Genomic DNA, 19,967 nt, shown 5'->3' on the forward strand with positions numbered 1-19,967 from the left:
TGTAACAGGAAGGAGCAGAGAGGCACGAGTTACGCTCCTCTCCTGAGGGGCAACTAGAAAGTTCCATCTGCTCCACGTTCCGGAACCCAAACCTTACAAGGCCTTCAAGTCGCAGCTCAGAGGCGACCCCACCAGAGCCCTGAGGCCCCGCTCCTGCTCGCTCCTGCCAGGGCCAGGGCTGCGGACCACGGCTGCGGGGGCCGCCCCTGGGGCCCCGGTCTCCCGCCACCTCCCCTCCAGCGCTGAGGCCACAGGGAGCGAGGTCGGCCCGGTCGACATCCCGCCCTCGCGCCCGCGGGGCACTGGCTCGGCCACGTCCAAACCTCCGCCTGCTACAGCCAAGCTGCCGGCGGGCACGCACCCAGCGCCCGCTCGCTCCGCTGCTGTCGGCGGCAAGGCCGCGGCGTCCACTGCAGACACAGCGACGGTCGGCAGCAGGTCCTCCGGGGCGCGTGCAGCGACCGCACCACTCCTACCGGACCACCGACTCTCCACAGTGGGCCGACCGTCCCGGGCGGCCGGCAACCACCGTCCACAGAGCCTGCCACGTCCGCGGGCCCACGTGCAAAAACCGCCCGGTTCCCGCGCGCCCGCGCTGCGCCTGCGCACACTTCCAGCGGTAGGTCCAGGTGCCGTCGGGGCGCATGCTCCGTCCTGGGGTTCTGCCCCCTCCGCCCCCCCTCCCAGTTTGGAAGCGCGTTGCTGCAGCCGGCTGGCGCGCGCATGCGTGTCTCCGGTACCTGGTTTTCTCCCCGGCTGGGCGAGGAGCCGCGGGGCTTGGGTTTGAAGCCAGCCGAGCCGGAAGCCGGTCTGCTCCTTCGCCTCCCCTCTGTTCCTGGCGGAAACGCAAGCCCTGGAAGAGAGGTTCCGGGCTCAGCCTGAACTGGCGGCGGCAGAATGGAGACCGGGGCCGAGGACGTGGGACTGACCCGCCGCCCGATGCTGGCCTCTTCCTGGGATGCCGCCTGCGGAGCCCTGGCCCACAGCCTCCGTCTCACCCGGGCTGACGTCGGCGCCCGGGACTTGGACTGGGAGGAACCGCTGGCTCCGCCTGCCCCGGGGTGCGCCGGGCCGGCGGGGACTGGGGCCGCCGCTGCGGGAAGGTCGTGCCCCTGGGGAAGCCGGGAAGGCGGGTGGGGGCCGTGCGGGGAGAGGGTGTGGGCCCGGGATCCGGGAGCCGAGCTGGCGGCAGGTGTGTGCGGGGAGCGGGGCCGGAGGCGGGGCCGGGGCCGTGAGTGTCGGGCGCGGGGCCGGCGGCCGGGGACCCGCTCCGCCGCCGGGTCGGAACCGGGCTCCGCCCCCCCCTCCGCGCGCAAAACCGGCAGAGGCCTCCTGTCGACCCGAGTCGGCGTTAATAAGTGGGACTGTCGAGAGCCCGCATCGGCTTCGTTATGCAAGAGATAGGCGTTTGCCTCGTGGTGTCTTCTGTTGCCCACTGTGGTGCACACAGTAGGTCCCAGCGAACTTTCTCTCTTGAAATGAGACGTACCTACCGGGGATCGCGTCGGCAATCGAGGGAGCCGTAGAGGGCAAAGCCCTGGTGTCCGGAGTGTGCATGTCCTTGGGAATCTGTGTCCAGCGTCTGTTGGGTGCTCGGGAAGGTGCGGGGACCTCAGTGGTAAATGAAGACGTGAGTTAGGAGGAGGACCGTGGCCTGATAAGAGGCTTGTGGGCGGTGTTCGGACAAGTAGACTGAGGCAAGTGTTGGACGGTTTTCTTTTCAGCCAAGATCTGGTGGTTCTGAAGAGCAGCCTGAACAGCCCCGATGAAAAGCCCTGCTTCCTTTACCTGAGATGTGACCCTAACGGAGGCGAGGAAATCGTTGCTGTTGGCATTTTGAGTTCAGCAAGAAATATGGAAGTGTACTTAGGAGACGAGTACTGTGGAACCAGTAGGGGCAAGAATGTTTGTAGTGATCGGGATCACAGGTTGGTAACTCGTTAAGGCGGCAGTGTTCTCGCGCGGCGGTGTGACTGTCCTCGGCCTTTGTGGTGGTGGTTGGTGGCCTGACACTGAGGCCAGACGCCGGGGAGGAGAAGATGAAAACGTCACCATTCCTAATAGCCCAAAGGTTGCAGGAGGGGCAGTTTCTCAGTTTCTCCCTTTAAGGGCTCTTTGAGATAGTCTGAGCTTTCTCGTTGTTGTAAATGCGGAGATTTCGGGCTGAGTGACGGAGGTGACTGGCTAGAGGGTCGTACAGTCAGTCCCTATTCCTGCCCCTCGGCTTTCTCCATGAGCACACAGTGGTCTGTTTCCCAAAGGCAATTGGGCGGTTAGTCTGCAACGTTGAACACATGTTTCTGAAAGGAAGCCCATCACAAACGGTGCGCAGGCCCCAGACGGTGCCCCACAGCCGTCTGTGTAACCCACAGGTCCGCGCGTTAGCCTGTGATTTTTCTCCAGGTTCTGATACAAGGATTCTACCCGAATTCAACCTCAGGGTTTAAGGAAGGGCTTAGAAGCAATTAGAAAAAGTGGTGTTTTTTCCTTTGAGTATAGTTGACACAACATTGCATTAGTTGCAGGTGTACGCCATAGTGATTCAGCATCTGCATAGGTTATGCTGTGCTCACCACGAGTATAACTACCGTCTGTTACTGTACGATATTATGTCAAGATCGTTGACATATTGCTACTGCAATATCATCTGTGGCCACGCAAGTCTACTACAGTATCATTGACTGTATTTCCTATACTGTACCTTTTATTCCCACTACTTACTCATTCCATAACCAGAAGCCTGTATCTCTCTCACGCCCGTTCATCCATTTTGCCCATCCCTCTGACAGCGGTCCGTCTGTTTTCTGTACTTATAGCTGATTCTGCTGTTTCTTTGTTTATTCCTTTGGAACAATTCATTTTTAAATGTAACTGTTCAAACTAATAGAAGTAAAATTGATTTAAATTCCGTTTTATTTTTAGTGAGCACAGAATTGTTTTCTACAAAAAATATTTAAAATTGGAGTCCTCCAGCCATGCTTGTAAAGTAAAGGTAAGTCATCACTAGATTTTAACTAGTTTGACAACTGCAAATGTTTTTGTATGATTTGTACTTGTTTTCTGTTGGTTCAGTCATATGGTTAGTCCAGCTTTGTTCCTTATTATCTTTATATAAAAATATGGTGTCGTGAAAACTATAAGCAGTTTTGGCTTTATTATATCAAGAAAGATATAGGGAGATATATCAAGAAAGAAGGGAATTGGGGAAGTTTTAGAGAAGAGCATCCAAAAGTTAAAGGGATTGGGACTGATGTCTTGAATATGAAAAATATCATTGCGGTGAACTTTAGTGTTCTCACTGGAGCCTAGAGAAAAGTTACTGAGCTGGAAGGCATACACCCAGGATATTCCTCCTGTTTTGTTGCGTAGTCAAATGACCATGGGCAGCCTCTTTATTTCTTTCGAACTACTTCATGGATAAATTAAGGGACAAAAAAAAAAAACTTGGTATGTACATGAATGTTCATCACCATTCCTAATAGCCAAAAGGTTGCAAAGAAAACAACCCAACGGTCCATCACTGAATGTGTAAACAAAATATGGAATACCCACACAATCGAAAAGTACTCGGTCATGAAAAGCATATAGAAACACAGATGAACCTTGAAACATACCGTGCAAAAGAACTTGGGATCACATATTGTATGATTCTCTGTGTATGTATATATAAGGTCCAGAACATGCAAATCCACAGAGACTGAAAGTAGATTACTTACTATCTAGGGCTGGGAGGGGGTGGGGGGGTGGGTATTGGTGGGATGGGGAGTGACTGCCAGGGGGAACATGGCTACTTTTTGGGTGATGTTCTAAAAGTGCAATGGCTCTCACCAAAAACCATAAGATACCTAGGAATAAACCTAACCAAAGAGGTGAAAGATCTACTTTCTGAAAACTACAGAAAACTTATGAATGAAATTGAAGAGGACACGAAGGAATGGAAAAACATTCCATGCTCATGGACTAGGGGATCAAACATTGTTCAAATGTCTATACTACCCAAAGCAATCTATACATTTAATGCAATCCCTATCAACATACCATGAGCATTTTTCACAGAGCTAGAACAAACAACCCTAAAATTTGTACAGAACCACAGAAGACCCCATGTAGCAAAAACACAGTCCTGAAAAAGAAAAACAAAGCTGGAGGCGTTACGATTCTGGACGTCAAGCTATACTACAAAGCTGTAGTCATCAAGGTAGTATGGTACTGGCACCTAAACAGATACGTAGATCAATGGAACAGAATAGAAAACCCAGAAACGGAGCCACGACTATGTGGTCAACTAATCGTCAACAAAGTGGGAAAGGATATCCAATGGAAGAAAGACTGTCTCTTCAACAAATGGTGTTGGGAAAATTGGACAGCAACATGCAGAAGAATGAAACCGGACCACTGTCTTACACCATGTACAAAAATAAATTTAAAAAGGATGAAAGACCTAAATGTGAGACAGGAAACCATCCAAATCCTAGAGGAGAACACAGGCAGCAACGTCTTTGATCTTGGCCACGGCAACTTCTTGCCAGAGACAAGGGAAACAAAAGCCAAAATGAAGTATTGGGACTTCATCAAGATAAAAAGTTTCTGCACGGTGAAGGACACGACAAAACTAAAAGGCAGCCTACGGAATGGGAGAAGATATTTGCAAATGACATCTGATAAAGGGTTAGTATCCAAAGTCTTTAAAGAACTTATCAAACTCAACACCCAAAACACAAATAATCCAGTGAAGAAATGGGCAGAAGACATAAACAGACATTTTCCAAAAAAGACCTACAAATGGCTAACAGACGTGAAAAGATGCTCAACATCACTCATCATCAGGGAAATGCAAATCAAAACCGTGATGAGATATCAGCTGACACGTGTCAGAATGGCTAAAATTAACAACACAAGAAACAACGGGTGTTGGTGAGGATGTGGAGAAAGGGGAACCCTCTTGCACTGTTGGTGGGAATGCACACTGGTGCAGCCACTCTGGAAAACAGTATGGAGGTTCCTCAAAAAAGTTAAAAAATAGAACTGCCCTTCGACCCAGCAGTTGCACCACCAGGTAACAACCCAAAAGATAGAAAAATACAGATTGGAAGGGGTACATGCACCCCAGTGTTTATCGCAGCATTATCAACAATGATGTTTATAGCAGCCAAACTATGGAGAGAGCCCAAATGTGCATCAGCTGATGAATGATTAAGGATGTGGTATATGTATACGATGGGATATTACTCAGCCATCAAAATGAATGAAATCTTGCCATTTGCAACAACATGGAGGGAGCTAGAGTGTATTCTGCTAAGCGATAAAAGTTAAAGAAAGACAAATACATGGTTTCACTCATATGTGGAATTTAGGAAAGAAAACAGATGAACATATGGGGCAGGGGGAGAAAAAAGAAACAAACCGTAAGAGACTCTTAAAGATAGAGAACAAACAGGGTTGCTGGAGGGAGGTGGGTGGGGGATGTGCTAAATGTGTAATGGGTATTAAGGAGGGCACTTGTTACAATGAGCACTGAGCGTTATGTGGAAGTGGTGAATCATTGAATTCTACTCCTGAAACCAGCATTGCACTGTATGTTAACTAACTAGAACTTAAAAAAACATCTGAAAAGATAAGAAATAGAATAAAATAAAACTATAATGGCTACGCAACTCTGTGAATATACTAAAATGCACTGAATTGTACACTTGAAATCATTTGATTGTTTGGCACTTTAATTATATCTCAATAAAGCTGTTTTTAAATTTAAATTTTTTAAAAAGGAAATAAATCCTTGCTATCTTTTTATCTCCACATTACTTTATACAAGGTTACAAGACTTTAGAATAAGAAGCAGTAAGTAATTTCATAGCCTGCTGGTACCAAATTTACAGAAGTGATTATTCCAACATACTGGTTTATATGGTATATATTAATAGCTTCCAGATTTATTTAAATGAAGTGTTTCATGCATTCAATACTATTTGAATGCCTACGGATGCTAGATACTGTAACTAGGCATGTAGGAATTAGCAAGAATATAATGAATGACTGCCCTCATGTTGCTGACATTCTCGTGTGATGAAATAGATTATAAGCTGACTCAATGAGCAAAATATGTCCCATATTCAGTGGTGGAGCAATGGGGATGAAAAAACAGGAGGGTAGCAGGGAGGTTAGAAGGTAGGTGTGTAAATATAATGCGGAGGTTCCTTAATTGTTGAGGACAGTCACTTCTTTGGTGCCATGCTCAGAGTTCTTGGATTATGGGTTCTTGACCTGTGTTGTCATGTTACACATGGTTTCGTATGTGTATCTGAAGGTGAGTGTTTTTTGTTACCTGTTCTATGGAAGTTCTACGGGAATGCTAAGGGTAGTCTCATTAGAGACATCCTAGGCCCGCTAAAGGTTGTTCTGGGGCAGTAGTATATGAAAGTTAGAAGTTACTGACCCATCCTTTTCAGCACTTACTTACAGTGGTAGGTACTGGGAATTTTAACACCTAGTCCTCATAACAACCGTGTAAAATCATTGTTTTTTACCCTCCCTCATTTTATTCCTGACTCAGGTTTCTGCCTTTTTCCCCGGGTCACACAGGCTCTAAGTAGAGTCGTCATTGACTCTGTCTGATTCTAAATCCTGGTCCCTTTCTACTTTGCTACTTTGTTGTCCATATGACACAAGAAATGTCTTTTGGTTCAGAAACATGGATGAAATAAGGCAGCCTAAAGCACTGGGCAGGACACTGCTATAGAAGCCAGAGGGCTAGGTTCCAAGCTTGACTTTTACCAATTTGGTAATCCTGTGACAAGTCAGAAAATCACCCCTGACCTCATCTTTTTGTGTGTGAACCAGTAGGTTATGTTAGACCATATCTGACTTTCTCTTAAAATTCTCAGTTCTAAAAGACTGACTTATTTTTAGTATTTCAGTAAATACTTTGGAAGTGCTTTTGTAAAGCCTTCTTTTGTATTAAATAGTATTATAGCTAGCCGTGCTGTGTTAAGTTCTCAGATTGGTATAGTTTATTTTTATTCATTAATTTAAGTGAACGAAATCTTATCGTAGCCCCTTTTGTATATTCTGTGTATTTATTCAGTTTCAAATGGTATTCTTTTTATAAATCGTTCTTATGAGCCTTGTGGTAAATTAGAAGTGCTGATCGTTACAATTTTCAGGAAAACTTAAAAATGAACATGTATTTAAAGTTTATTTTCCTAAGTGCGTTATTGCCAGTTTATATAGAAAAGTGACCTTAAGTAGTGATTACTGTTTAATATTATTATTTTCTGGAACTTCTTTGTTTTATAATAGTTGCTCTCCTTTGGTGAAAAGCAGTGTGTGTTCATCAGTAAAATTGTGGTACAGTTGAGGCGGGTTTCAACAAATTCTTCCACAAGCTCTCCTGCTCTAGGATCAAGGATAGACCTGCAGAGGGTCCAAACTCTCATGGAGGCCATGGGGTCAAAGTTGTCACCTGGCGCTCAGCAACTGATGAATATGGTTAAATTTCAGCAGCAGGTAGGTAGACGTGGATTCTGTCGAGGTACCATTAAAAATTTCAGAATGACGGCTTTTCATAAGGCCACGTATCGACTTAAGTTTTTTCTTTGAACTTTGTTGATTTGACCGCTACCTTTATTTGCTTTGTAAAAGAACATTTTGTAGACTTTCTCTTCTACAAAATATCTTACCACAGATCTTTACAATTTTCCATGAATTTACTCATTCATTCAGCAGCTATTTATTAAGCACCTTCTCAGCGAATAAGGCAATGTTTGGAGCACTTTAGGAAGTTCAAAGATCAGTTAGTTTGTAGCCCGTCTTTAAGGATCTTTATATAGTCTCATCTTATCTAGGTCTTGAAGGAAGAAGGATGGGACCGGGCAAGTAAATTTGGAGGGGTGCAGTTCGGGAGAGAGAAAATAGCATGGAGTGACTCTTCAGTGCTAGAAGGAACAGGATATAGCTAGGAAATGAGTAGAAGTTCACTTCTCTGGGGTGAAGAAGTGGTTGGGGGAGTTAGCTTGGGGTTGGACCATAGAGGGTTTTGAATGCTCCTTTAAAAGTACATGCGTGGTTTTGCCTACATTTTGAGAAACTCTAACCTAGCGCTCTGCGTAAGAGGAGTGAGAAGCAACAGTGATCGGTAGGATGTGAGACGCCGGGGGGAGCCGTTCCGTGTTCCTTTCCTCATCCAGATGAGAGTCAAGAAGGAGGGTCTAAAATTGGACGGATAACCTGATGCTGGATTGTGAGATGTTACCATGATGGTGCCATCAGCTCTAGATAACTTGATATTGGTATCGCCAGAGAAAAATAGAGTTAAAGGGGACGTTGAGGTTTGGAAGATGGTGGTACCAACGATATCAATGGAACCCAAGGGAGGAGACCGTTGGGGAAAAGGGAGTTTGATTTTGGGAATATCAAGTTGTAGATGTGAATCAGACAGTTCCTGGGATGATGCTGCGAGCTTTTGGAAGCACAGGAGGGTGTGCGGGTGGAGGTGGGGGAGCCGAAGGGAGGTTTGAGAGATGTACCCAGTAGAGGGCAGGGAAAGTGCTGAAGGGAGAGCCGGAGCAAGGAAGAAAGGTCCATGGGGAGTAGCTAGTTTGGTAAGGATAATAGGGAGCAGGAAAAGGAATAGAACAGCGGAAGACCAGCGGTGTGACCCAGTAGCACGAGGGAAGATCTGATGTCAGGAGACCTGATTTCAGGTTGTGGTGCTGACATGAGTAGTTGCGTAACGTGGCATTGCTTCATCTTTTTTTTAAGATTTTATTTATTTATTTTTGACAGAGGGAGAGACAGCCAGTGAGAGAGAGAGAACACAAGCAGGGGGAGTGGGAGAGGGAGAAGCAGGCTTCCCGCTAAGCAGGGAGCCGGATGCGGGGCTCGATCCCAGGACCCTGGGATCATGATCTGAGCCGAAGGCAGACACTTAACGACTGGGCCACCCAGGCACCCCTGCTTCCTCTTTTTTACATAAATTTTGTCGTGTTCAAAATCTATAAACGATAATACTGCTAAGATAAAGGATTCATGGGAAAGTTTAAAAGAAATAGTCGAAACAAACAACTTGTGTACCTTTTGTGAGCTTTACCAATCGTAATTCAGTCCAGGTGTCACTGATGCAATGGGCAAGACAGGGAAACTGGGAGAGTTGATGGTTATCCTGGGAACCCTGGAAAGGTAGGTTTCAAAAAAGTACCAGTTCCATACTTTTCTTTCTCTCGTACCATCACCCCACCTCGATCCTCAGGAAGTCCCTGACTGGTCCTCCTGCTCGACTGCAGTCCCTTCTCCACAGGGTGACCAGAGTAATCTCAAAGGGTAAATCAGACTCATCGTTCCCTGTGTGAAGCCCTCTGACTGCTTCTCATCACCCTCAGAAGTAACCCAGATTCCTTACCCTGGCGTCTAAGATCTGGGCCTTCTTTGATTCCTTAACCTCATCTCCTGCCAAATCTCCTGGGACACCTGGCTTCCAGACATGCTGATGTGTGTAGTGCTCAGATATTCACGTGTGTTCAGGACCTTGGCACTCTTAATTTTTCTCTTTCTCCACAAGCCTCTTCCCCAGACTGGGGCAGGGCTGGCTTTTTCTTTTTATTCAGATTTCAACTTCAGTGTTACATCCTTAGTGAGACCTTCCCCAGCCACCGGTTTAAAATAGCCTTTCCCTCCAAATCTGCATCATATTTTCATCAGAGCCTTCTTGACTGTTTTGTTGTTGTTTATATGTTGGTCTGTTTACCTCATTCAAATACAAGCTTCATGCAGACAGAGAGCTGGTCTGTCTTGCTTGTCGCTCCAAGTAAGTATATGATACATGTGCCTTTGGGGTTGTCAGCTAAGTGCTTCTTGGAGATCTTCAGGGTTCAGATTGAATGATGATGATATGGAAACCAGCTCTTGAGGGGTTAGGCAGTAAATGGGGGTAGTTGGAATGTGGAGGTACCCAGGGTTAAATGGGTTTGTTTCAAGAATGATAGAGATAAGGAGCTTCCCTGTATCGGAATCCCTGGGAATGTTTATAAAGTGCAGATTCCTGGCTGTCACCAATGACCTGAAACCCAGAAGGTGGGATCCGGGAATTATATCAACCAGGCATCCCCAGATGATTCTTAACGCATAGTGTATTTTAAGAACAAGTGATCGAGGAGAAGGATCCCACGGAGATAGAAAATGTAGAACAAGATGAAATTATTTTCTGTGTGCAAGACTTTGGAAACATCAGAGAGGGTTAATGAGGTAAAATCAGCTCATGGACTGATTTTTGTGTTCTAAAAACTGAACTTTGGAAAAAGAGATAACATGGATAGTTTTTTTGGTCATGTCTTTAAGTTTTTTGGTTTAATTCCAAAAATAACCTGTTCTCTTTGCTATTAATATCCATCCATTCAGAAGTGCATTAAATAAATCATAAAAGTGCTCTCCCAGCTTTCATTCTCTTGCCCAGCTTGGTGTGTATCCTAGAGTTTCCTGCGTATGTAGAAATACATGCAAGTCCTTCCATCCAGTGCACGTGTTGTGACGTGCCCCCCTCCCCCCAAGAAATCCTTGTATATGGGGCCATTTGGGGAACCCTGCGGAAGAAGGAAGGTGATTCAGTTCAATGTTCTTTTAAACATGCTAATAAAAGACCTCTTCCAAGTGTGGAGGCTCTCTTTATGGGATGATTCTTACAGGGCACACCTGGTTTTCTAGGATTGCATGTTATTAACAAGCAGGAATCTATGGAATGTCTCTCTAGAAAGTGTCATGTAAGCTATGTAAATGTTTGTTAAGTCTCAAGTAGGGATGTTTTGGGGCACCTGGCTGGCTCAGATGGTAGAGCGTGTGACTCTTGATCTCGGGCTTATAAGTTCGAGCCCCACGTTAGGTGTAGAGATTACTTAAAAATAAAATGTTAAAAGTAAATAAATATAGTAGGGATGTTTCATGACCAAAAGTGGTCCTTCAGTGGAAGCTGTGTAACCACACACGCAATTTAGAACCTTCCTACATTAATTTGGGCAGGGCCTGTCGCGAAGGGAAAGAAGTGACCTGGGAAGCTTTGTTAGAAGCCTTCTAACCTTTCCCGGCTTCACCTGTGCTTTGGGGTTGCTTGTGTTCTTAAAAGTTTTGTTAAAGTGTTTTCTTATTTCTTTATATTTCAAGTTCAAATTTGCTGGCTTTGATTTGTGTTTGCTTTACAATTTAGCAAAATTGAATAGGAATTCTATATCAAAGTGCCTAGCCTATAGTTTTCATTTAATGTTGCCTGATGAAAGGATGCACCCCATTTTTCTCGAAGAAAACGTACTCAGTTATGCAGGATTTACAGTTTACTAATTTCACCTTTGAAATACAAATATGTTTTTTTCTTGCTTTTTCAAGGTGATACTTGTTTAAATTTTTTATAATAAAAGTTAGACAGTCCTTTCAGATATCTGACGAGATGTTCAGAAATAGACCCTTAATTTTTCACAAGTCTGGGGGTAAATGTGCACGTGTATTAAATGATGTGTCTACACAGATACATGGCCCTTTACATATTCATGTATAGGTATATGGACATAATTTTGTGTGAATGCTTCTGTGTTCTTTTAAGCTACTGTGTAAGTGTTTTCCATATAACATATGACCTGGATCCTAAGCAATAAATATGTATAAATTATTTCATACATATTCCCCTGCCTACTTTTAAAAGGGTTTTGGTGGACCTTTCATGGCACCATGTGTGAGACAGCACAAGAAGATTAGAAGAACTGAGTAAATGAAACAAAAGGAAACAGAAGATTAGCCACCAGCACCTAAAGTTGGTGTATTCACTGCACTGCCATATAGACTTACCTGTGAATTCCGTGATATTTAATACAAAGAGGAAAAGGAAATTACCTTAAAAGCTCTCATCTGAGAAAAATATGACTAATTTTTGGAATCACTGAATTTCTTCTAATCAAAATTTGGTATATCAGAAAAGAAAACCTCACATAGCAAATACCTTATTTGCGTTTACATTTTCTTAATTAAAATTTCTGCCAAATTAGTTGCCATACACAAATTTTGACATTGATTTCACTGCTATTTCTACCAAATTTTCGATTTCCTGGGGTCCTTCAGTGGCTTAGTCTGTTAAGCGTCCGACTCTTGATTTCGGCTCAGGTCATGGATCTCAGGGTTGTGAGATCAAGCCCTGAGTCGGGTTCCATACTGGGCATGGAGCCTGCTTGGGATTCTCTCTCTCTCTCTCTGCCTCTCCCCACCCCCCCAATCATGCTCTCTCTCTCTAAAACTAAAATTTAATTAAAAGAATTTTCATGTTTCTGTCATTAAGGTTTTTTTGGACTGTTTACCACTACCAAAAATAATTTAGCTTTGTCATCATGATTGAGTAAGGCTCCTTTCTATCAAAGGAGAGTTGTTGAATTTTAAAATTTTGTATATAATTATATGTATTATATATAATGTATAGTATATGTAATTTATATAATTATATACAGTTCATCTTCTAGGAATAATTTAAGGTTTATCCAAACCTTGCATTCAGTAGAAGAAAATAACGTTTCTTTATAAAGAGTATTCCTCCAAAGTACAGTTCAGTAAAAGAAGTCTCATGGAGACCCTCCTGCTGTCCCCTCCACCCCCACCGACTTCCCTAGCTCTCATCATTTCCCTTGCCTCCTTTATTTTTCCCTAAAGTATTTATCACCGTCTCCATCCACATGATATATTGCCTGCCTGCCTACCTTCCTTCCTTCCTTCCTTGCTTCTTTCCATTGTTCTCTGCTCCCATATTGGTTCCACATATCAGTGCTTTTCATTTGTTTTGTTCACCCACTTATTTTCTGTGCCGGAAGCACAGAGTAGATTTCTGGTAAATATTTGTTGACCAAATGAATTTTGGTTTGGTTCAGTCCAGGAATCATTTTTTAGAGTGTCTAGACAATGTATGTACTGAGTTTCTTTAGCTAACCTGTATAACACTTGTCTCAGTCTCTTTCAGTAGGTGTTGAGCAGGAGTACGGATGTGTTGATATCTCCCGAGTAAGAATAGAGTTTTGTGTTTCCAATTTAGAATACAGCCCTATAACTTAGCAGTTTCGTAGGCTAGAGGTAGTTTTGCTTTGCTCTTGTAGAAGAACTGAAGAGCATAGCAAGGAGCGTAGCAAGAACATGCCCCTGTATGGGAGACCATGTAACCTCATCACAGAAGTGAGCCAGAACCCTGTCATGAAATAATAGAGCATAGCCAGTTCAGTTGAGGCCGTAAAACATAATCTGTTATCCTGTAAATCATTAAGGCAGACATAGCCAAAAGTGGGCTCATTTTAGTCGTTGCAGATGTCGCAACTGTACTGATGAAACATCAGACTTCTTTTAAAGATTTTATTTATTTCTTTGACAGAAGGAGACACAGCGAGAGAGGGAACACAAGCAGAGGGGGTGGGAGAGGGAGAAGCAGGCTTCCCGCCGAGCAGGGAGCCCGACGCGGGGCTCGGTCCCAGGACCCCGGGATCATGACCTGAGCTGAAGGCAGACGCTTAACGACTGAGCCACCCGGGTGCCCCGAAACATCAAACTTCTAGTATATAAGCTATCTGGTGTATCTTCCATGATAAGCTAGTTATAACAGATCTCCTTAGGTTAGCTTATTATATGGGAAACTTGATGGGTGATATTTAAATCTAAGAATATTACTAATTACTGTGCCTCAGTTGAGAGTACTGTGTTTTATTACCATAAATTAAGGAGGCCTTCGTAGTGGAGACATTAATGCTAATGCAACTTTACTAAGCATGCTAATATTTAATATTTCCTTTAGGAAAAACTACAGGGAAACCATTAAAAGCCTTGACTCTGGAGTTAGGTGGTCTGGGTTCATGTCCCCGTTCTGCCACTTACTGGTTACTAACTGTTCCACTAGTTGTGTTACCTTAGGCAGGTTACCTTCAGCCTTGGTTTCAGCTTAGCTGTGGTCTCCTCAACTTAAGATTGTAGCCTACATCATATGGATGTTTAGAGGATCAGATGAAAGCATGCCCGTTGCTTTGACTTACAGTAATTACCCCAAAAGGTAGCTGTCGCTACTACCAATAGTAACATGTATTTATTCACCTTGCTTAGAATTGTGTTCCCATCGGAGAGCAGCTTCGGTCGGCTTTGGGAAATACTGGCTACAAACGTATGATCGACCTGCAGTCGTCAGTTGCTTCAGGAGCCTCAGACAAGTCACCCTCCACGCCTTTCCCTTTTAGAACCGGATTGACATCTGGAACCCTGACTGAAGACTTAAACGCCTACGTTGATAAAAGTCCACAGCCACCGGGTGCAGGAAACACTACAAACCTCCAAGAGTATAACATTGTGCCACAAAACCATTCTTTTCTTGAGAATGACCTGAGAAACGCAGTTTCTTCTTTCCTGCCGAAAAAAGCGAGTGACAACTCAAATGTCCCTAACTCTGAGTTGCTGCCTTTTCTCCAGAATTTATGTAGTCAGGTTAACCATCTCCGTGTGGGACGTAACACCAAGTGGCAGGAAGGCATCACTAAGGCTGGGGAAGGCGTTGTTGGTGTTGCGTAAGTATTTCAGACAAATGTGGTTTAGGTTTCGTAGATGGAAGAATCAGTTGGGGGACAACAGATTTGTTTCACTAACTACTGCCTGTAGCTGTTTCCAGTAATTTTAGGAGCTATAACTGAACGTGGATCGTGGACTTAAACGTACAACGTAAAGCTATAGGGGCTTCTGGCTGGCTCAATCGGCCGAGCATGGAACTCTTTTTTTTTTTCTAATTTTTAATTTTATTTTTTTAATTTATTTTTTGCAGAGCGTGCAACTCTTGTGAGTTTGATACTTGCCTTAGGTGTAGAGATTACTTAAAAATAAAATCTTTAAAAACAAATAAGCAGAAAGCTATAAAACTTTTCCAGTACTATGTAGGAGAACATTTGGGGACCTCAGAGTAGGAAAAGACCCTTAGGTGATACCAGAATCACAGTAATGGGAACGCTGATATATTGGATCCCGTCAAAATGTAAAACTTCTGCCTTGTGAAAGACCCCGTTAAGAGGATTAAGATGCAGATACAAAGTGGGAGGAAATATTTGCAAGTCACAAATTTAACAGATGGCCTGCATTTCTGTCGCTCCCAGAATTCACATAAGAAAATAGTTCGATCAGAAGATGGGCAACAGACATGGAGACATGTTACTAGAAAGGGTACACATACCAAATAAGCAAGGGAAAAGATGATCATCATTGACCTCATGGCTGTCAGGGAAATGAATATCAAAACCACAAGATACCTCTGCACAGTTATTTGAAGATTAAAATAAAAACAAAAAATGGTAACAATACCCAGTGCTGATGAGGATGTGGAGAAACTGGATCTTTTCTACATTGGCGGTGGGGGTGTGGAATGCTATAGCCACTCTAAAAAGTACTTTGGCAGTTTCTTGAAAAGTAAACATTTACCGTCTGATCCAGCAGTCCTACTCCTGAGCATTTATCCCAGAGAAATGAAAACTTAACGTCCACACAAGAAACTATGCCCAGTTCTTCATGCAAAGCTTTATTTCTATGTAACAGCCAAAACCTGGACGCAACCAAAATGTCTTAAAATAGATGAACAGTTAGACTGTGGTATATCCATATCACAGGGTGGTAATCAATAAAAGGAACGGACCACTGACACCCGCAATAACCTGGATGGCTCCTGAGGACATTATGCTGAGGGACAAAAGAGAATCTCAGGAGGTCACGCCGTGTGTGGTTGTATTTGCATAACCTCCTCAAAGTTGTAGAGATGGAGACCATATTGGTGGTTGCCAGGTGTTAGGGGTGGAGGGCATTAGGGGAGTGGGTGTGACAGTAGGGGGTGGCAAGAGGGAGATCTTTGTCGTGAAGGAAGAGTTGCGCGTCTCAGTTGTGATGTTCACGTGAATGTGTGTACGTGTGATAGAACAGCATCCACGCACCCCGTGCCAACATCAGTTTTCTGCTTTTGTATTCTGCCAGAGTTAGGTGAGATGTAACCACTGGGTAAAGGGTCCTGGGGAACTCTAGTATCTTTACAACTTCCTGTGAATCTGGAGTTATTTGGAACAAAAAAACACTAAGCGTTTTAAAACCCCCTCATATATTCTAGAGTGGGGTTCTCAAACATTTTGGTCTTTACATTCTGAAAAATAATTGAGGACTCTAAAGCCCCTTTATTTATGTAGAGTATATGAAAGGATTCATTTGTTTAAAAATAACAAACCCGTTGGGTGCCTGGGTGGCTCAGTTAAGCGGCTGCCTTCGGCTTGGGTCGTGATCCCAGGGTCCTGGGATCGAGTCCCGCATCGGGCTCCTTGCTCAGCAGGGAGCCCACTTCTCCGTCTCCCTCTGCTGCTCCCCCTGCTTGTGCTCTCTGTCTGTCAAATAAATAAATAAAGTCTTTAAAAAAAAATAACAACCCATTACACAGTAACGTAACAAATTGTAGTAGAAATATATTTCCTAAAAAAAACTTAGAATGGTATTATGTGAGAAGTATAGAATCGACACTAGCTTCTGGTGGCATTCTCATCTGTGTGGCCCTCCAGCATATAGCATCAGTAGCTAGTAAGACCGCAGAAGTACTGAGAATAAACGGGGTTGATGTCTGGAGAAAATATTTATACCCTAAATTGACTACCTTCAGAAAGTCTAAGAAACAGAAAAATACTCAACCACAACTTCTTTTGATCACCTGAGCAGTGACTACACCTCGTGTAGCCTCTGGGAAATGTCACCGTATGTTCATGAGGATCCGGATGAAGAGTTCGGATATCATCTTAGTGGTAGTGTACGAACACTTGGCACTTATGGAAGCTGAAAAAGTCATGGCGACCCCGGGGTTTTGTGGACCACGCCCTGAAAGTCGCTGTCCTGGTGTTCATTGATTGTGAGCTTGAGAAACGAGCGCTTTTGATTTATTAGATTTTATTTATTTGAGAGAGAGAGAGAGAGAGCATGAGCGGGGGGAGGGGCAGAGGGAGAAGCAGGCTCCTCCCTGAGCAGGGACCTTGGGCTCATGACCCCAGCTGAAGTCAGACGCTTAACCGACTTGAGCTACCCGGCCGCCCCTTTTTACTATTTTTATTTCTGTCTGCCCATTCCAGTTACATTCATTTTTAAATGTTTTCATATTAGGTTAGAAAACCTTCCATTATTTAGTGAGGTTGTGCGGGTGACATGGACAAAATTTGAAATTGTAGGGTTGTTTAGGGAAGTTCTTGGAAGACATACGTGGAGACCTTAAAAAAAATTGGGCCAGATCAGTTTTGGTTGGGGGCTCAAAATCAAAAGACCCTTTGTAAGAGACTTGTTCTGTGAGGGTAGACATTCTGTCCTCGTTGTTCTCTCCTCATTTCCCTGGTATGCTTGGAATGTTGTAAGAATCAGATACAGAATGCTTTGGGCATTCAGGGTTGTGGTTGCCTGTTGGTAGATGTACTTTGGCAGCCGGAAATACATCGTACCCAGACGGCACCGTTGTGGAGACAGATTTCCGCAGTGTACGTTGGCTGCTTGTTTCAGTATAGTTCGGTTGTTTCTGTTATGATACCAGGGATGATTGTTATACTGGTTTTTTAACATTTGTTTTTAGAATGGAAGAGCAACCTGTGTGCACCTACTTGGAAAAGATTCTTACTAAAAATATGGAACTGCTGGAAAAGAAACTTGTGGACCACATCGATCAGCGAATATATCAACTCCAGGAACACATGGATACAAAGATGGCTCTGTTAATGGACCTGCTGCAGAATCCCTACTCCCCACCCCCTGGGTCGGCCCTTAGACAGTGTGACTCTGGAGAAAGACTTTCAAATGGAGAAAGATAAGTGCTCAACATGTAGGATGTACTGCAGATATTTATTACGTATTTATTGCAAAGCCTAAACCCCCAGAGTTCAAAGCAAGTATTTAATGTCATTTGAGGAGCATCAGCTTACTTACATCAAGTGACCTCAGTGTTCATTTTAACTGTACTTGTTACTGTCAGTCCAGGACTGTGCACTAAAATTAACATGATAGGGTCATCAGTTATTTTTGTTTGCAGTGTTATTTAGTCTTACAGAAATTTATGTATGTGTATTTCTGGGTTTAGTGTTTAAAAATGTTTAAGATTTTTAAGGCAATATGTGAGTCTGTGTTGTATAACGTGTTTGATAGAAGTACATTATTTATAAAGGGGTTTATTCTATAGTCTTAGGAGTATGAAAAATAATGCTTAGAGTATTTGATAATTTTTCTTTTTCTAATTGATTTTTCATGGGAAATTGGATACTTACACTCAGATCACTAATTTACATTTTGTAGTGTTTAATTCAGATAATGAGTAAGATGGCAATGTTTGACAATATACAAAGACGCTGGGGCCACTCCTGGGGCTGCTGTTTCGTGTTTCAATACACCATAGTGGGAAGTTGGAAAGTAAAAATCAGAACTGGCCTATTCCTTGTTGGGATGAATACTTTAGATTCAGTGTTTTATGTGAAATGGGAGAATTCATCCTGTTTTAGCTCAGTAAACACAGAAAGTATCAGGAACTCTCCCTTTTCTGAGCCTCTGCAGGTGCTTCCCAGAGCCCTCCTCTGGTATGTTGAAAGTATGACGTGCCGCGGTTGTGCATGGAACGATTGAGGCGTGTGAATCGAGAAGACTGTGCTTCTCTCCAGCAGATGTCATTTTCGGGAATTAGAACTGTTGTATATGTGTTGAAGAGTGATCTATTTGCACTTAAAAATAAACGTATCCACTTTGGAAACTACTTGTCTTAAGTAATGCTTTATTTTCAATGAATCTTTGTTTAAAATGTTTTATTATGAAAGTGGGGCATTCCACACTCATTTAATATTTTGGTGAATTTATTCTTTAAAATAAGGGCTCGTTTAGATCCTCTGTTCATGTTTCCGTAGCACAGCAGGACTGCCCTCCAGGGACCAGGCTGTGACCACAGCCACTGGAGGATTTGCATCTCACCTTTTCTAGTCTTTTCTAACTTAGGGGACATTCACAGCATATATCACAATAGCATCAGATTTCCTTTGTCATTCAGGAGAAATGGGTCTCACCAGGAGGAGTGCTTCAGGGCTCACATTAGCCTCACCATTTACAAAGTAGTAAAATGTCTGTTCTCATCAAAACCCCTCAGACATTAATAGCTACCATCATTACCACCCTCATCAACCATGCAGCATCCAGGATCTCTTCACTTTGCAGAAGAAGCAGGGCTCAGGGGACTGAACTGCTTTGCCAATGATTCTATAAAGTCGGGGCGGGGGGGCGGGGAGTGGGCCTGGAATCCAAGACCCCTTTCCTTCCATTTCCATCTCTCCTGTTTCTCATACTCATGTGGAAATTGTCAGGTGAGATCTTCTTATTTAGAATTCATTCCCCTTGAGGTTTGAAACCCAAGGCTGTTGAAAGGGGAAGCAACTCTTCCCTGGCCCCCTCTCTCAGGGTAAAGCAAATTTAGCATCTTCCCAGATGCCCCTTCCTTCCCTCCCATCCCCATGTCCTCATTGGTAAGGACAGTCCCAGGCCCTGCGCTGGACAGGGCAGACCAGGATGACTGTTTTCTGCCCACTCTGACAGGGTCTCTCCAAACGCCCTCAGAATCCCAACAGAGGGCCAAGATGCCCTAGAGGGAAAACACGAGGGTGGACAAACCCCAATTCTCCTTCCACCTTAGTCCCTTACCTGCTGTGTAACTTTGGACAAGTGATTTACTATTTCCTTTGCTCACTCTCTCTTCTGTAAATGGGGATGTCACAGCCTTCATCTGGTGTGGGGGGGTGGGGAGCATCTAAGAAATGTGAACTGCTCATCTCCCTTCCCTCACTCTGCCACGCTGCCGTCCTGCCTTTCTCGACAAACCAAGAATAATGTATACGATTCTTAGCCCTAGCAGTCTAGGAAATATGGAAGTCCCCCTTCTCCTTTGTTTCTGTGGGGGCCAAAGAGAA

At 43.9% G+C, this 19,967-nt stretch overlaps 1 protein-coding gene across 4 annotated transcripts; it reads left to right on the forward strand.

Moving 5' to 3' along the window:
• The first annotated feature begins 755 nt into the window (after positions 1-755).
• Positions 756-18,769, forward strand: LOC135364811 (ATPase PAAT-like). Of its 4 annotated transcripts, none has more exons than XM_064595388.1 (6): positions 756-1,103; positions 1,725-1,928; positions 2,923-2,992; positions 7,297-7,503; positions 14,095-14,549; positions 17,606-18,769. In XM_064595388.1, exons 1-6 carry the CDS (start codon positions 898-900, stop codon positions 17,838-17,840), a joined length of 1,377 nt encoding a protein of 458 aa, XP_064451458.1. In that variant the 5' UTR covers positions 756-897; the 3' UTR covers positions 17,841-18,769. The 4 variants fall into 4 exon arrangements, with proteins under 4 accessions (XP_064451458.1, XP_064451459.1, XP_064451461.1 ...); XM_064595389.1 differs by having other exon boundaries at positions 756-1,061; XM_064595390.1 differs by lacking the exon at positions 756-1,103 and adding an exon at positions 1,463-1,630.
• Positions 18,770-19,967: the final 1,198 nt, after the last annotated feature.

This window comes from Mirounga angustirostris, unplaced genomic scaffold (genome assembly GCF_029215605.1).
Source record: "Mirounga angustirostris isolate CCGP_5_RB_7025 unplaced genomic scaffold, mMirAng1.0.hap1 SCAF_6, whole genome shotgun sequence".
Lineage (NCBI taxonomy): Eukaryota > Metazoa > Chordata > Mammalia > Carnivora > Phocidae > Mirounga > Mirounga angustirostris.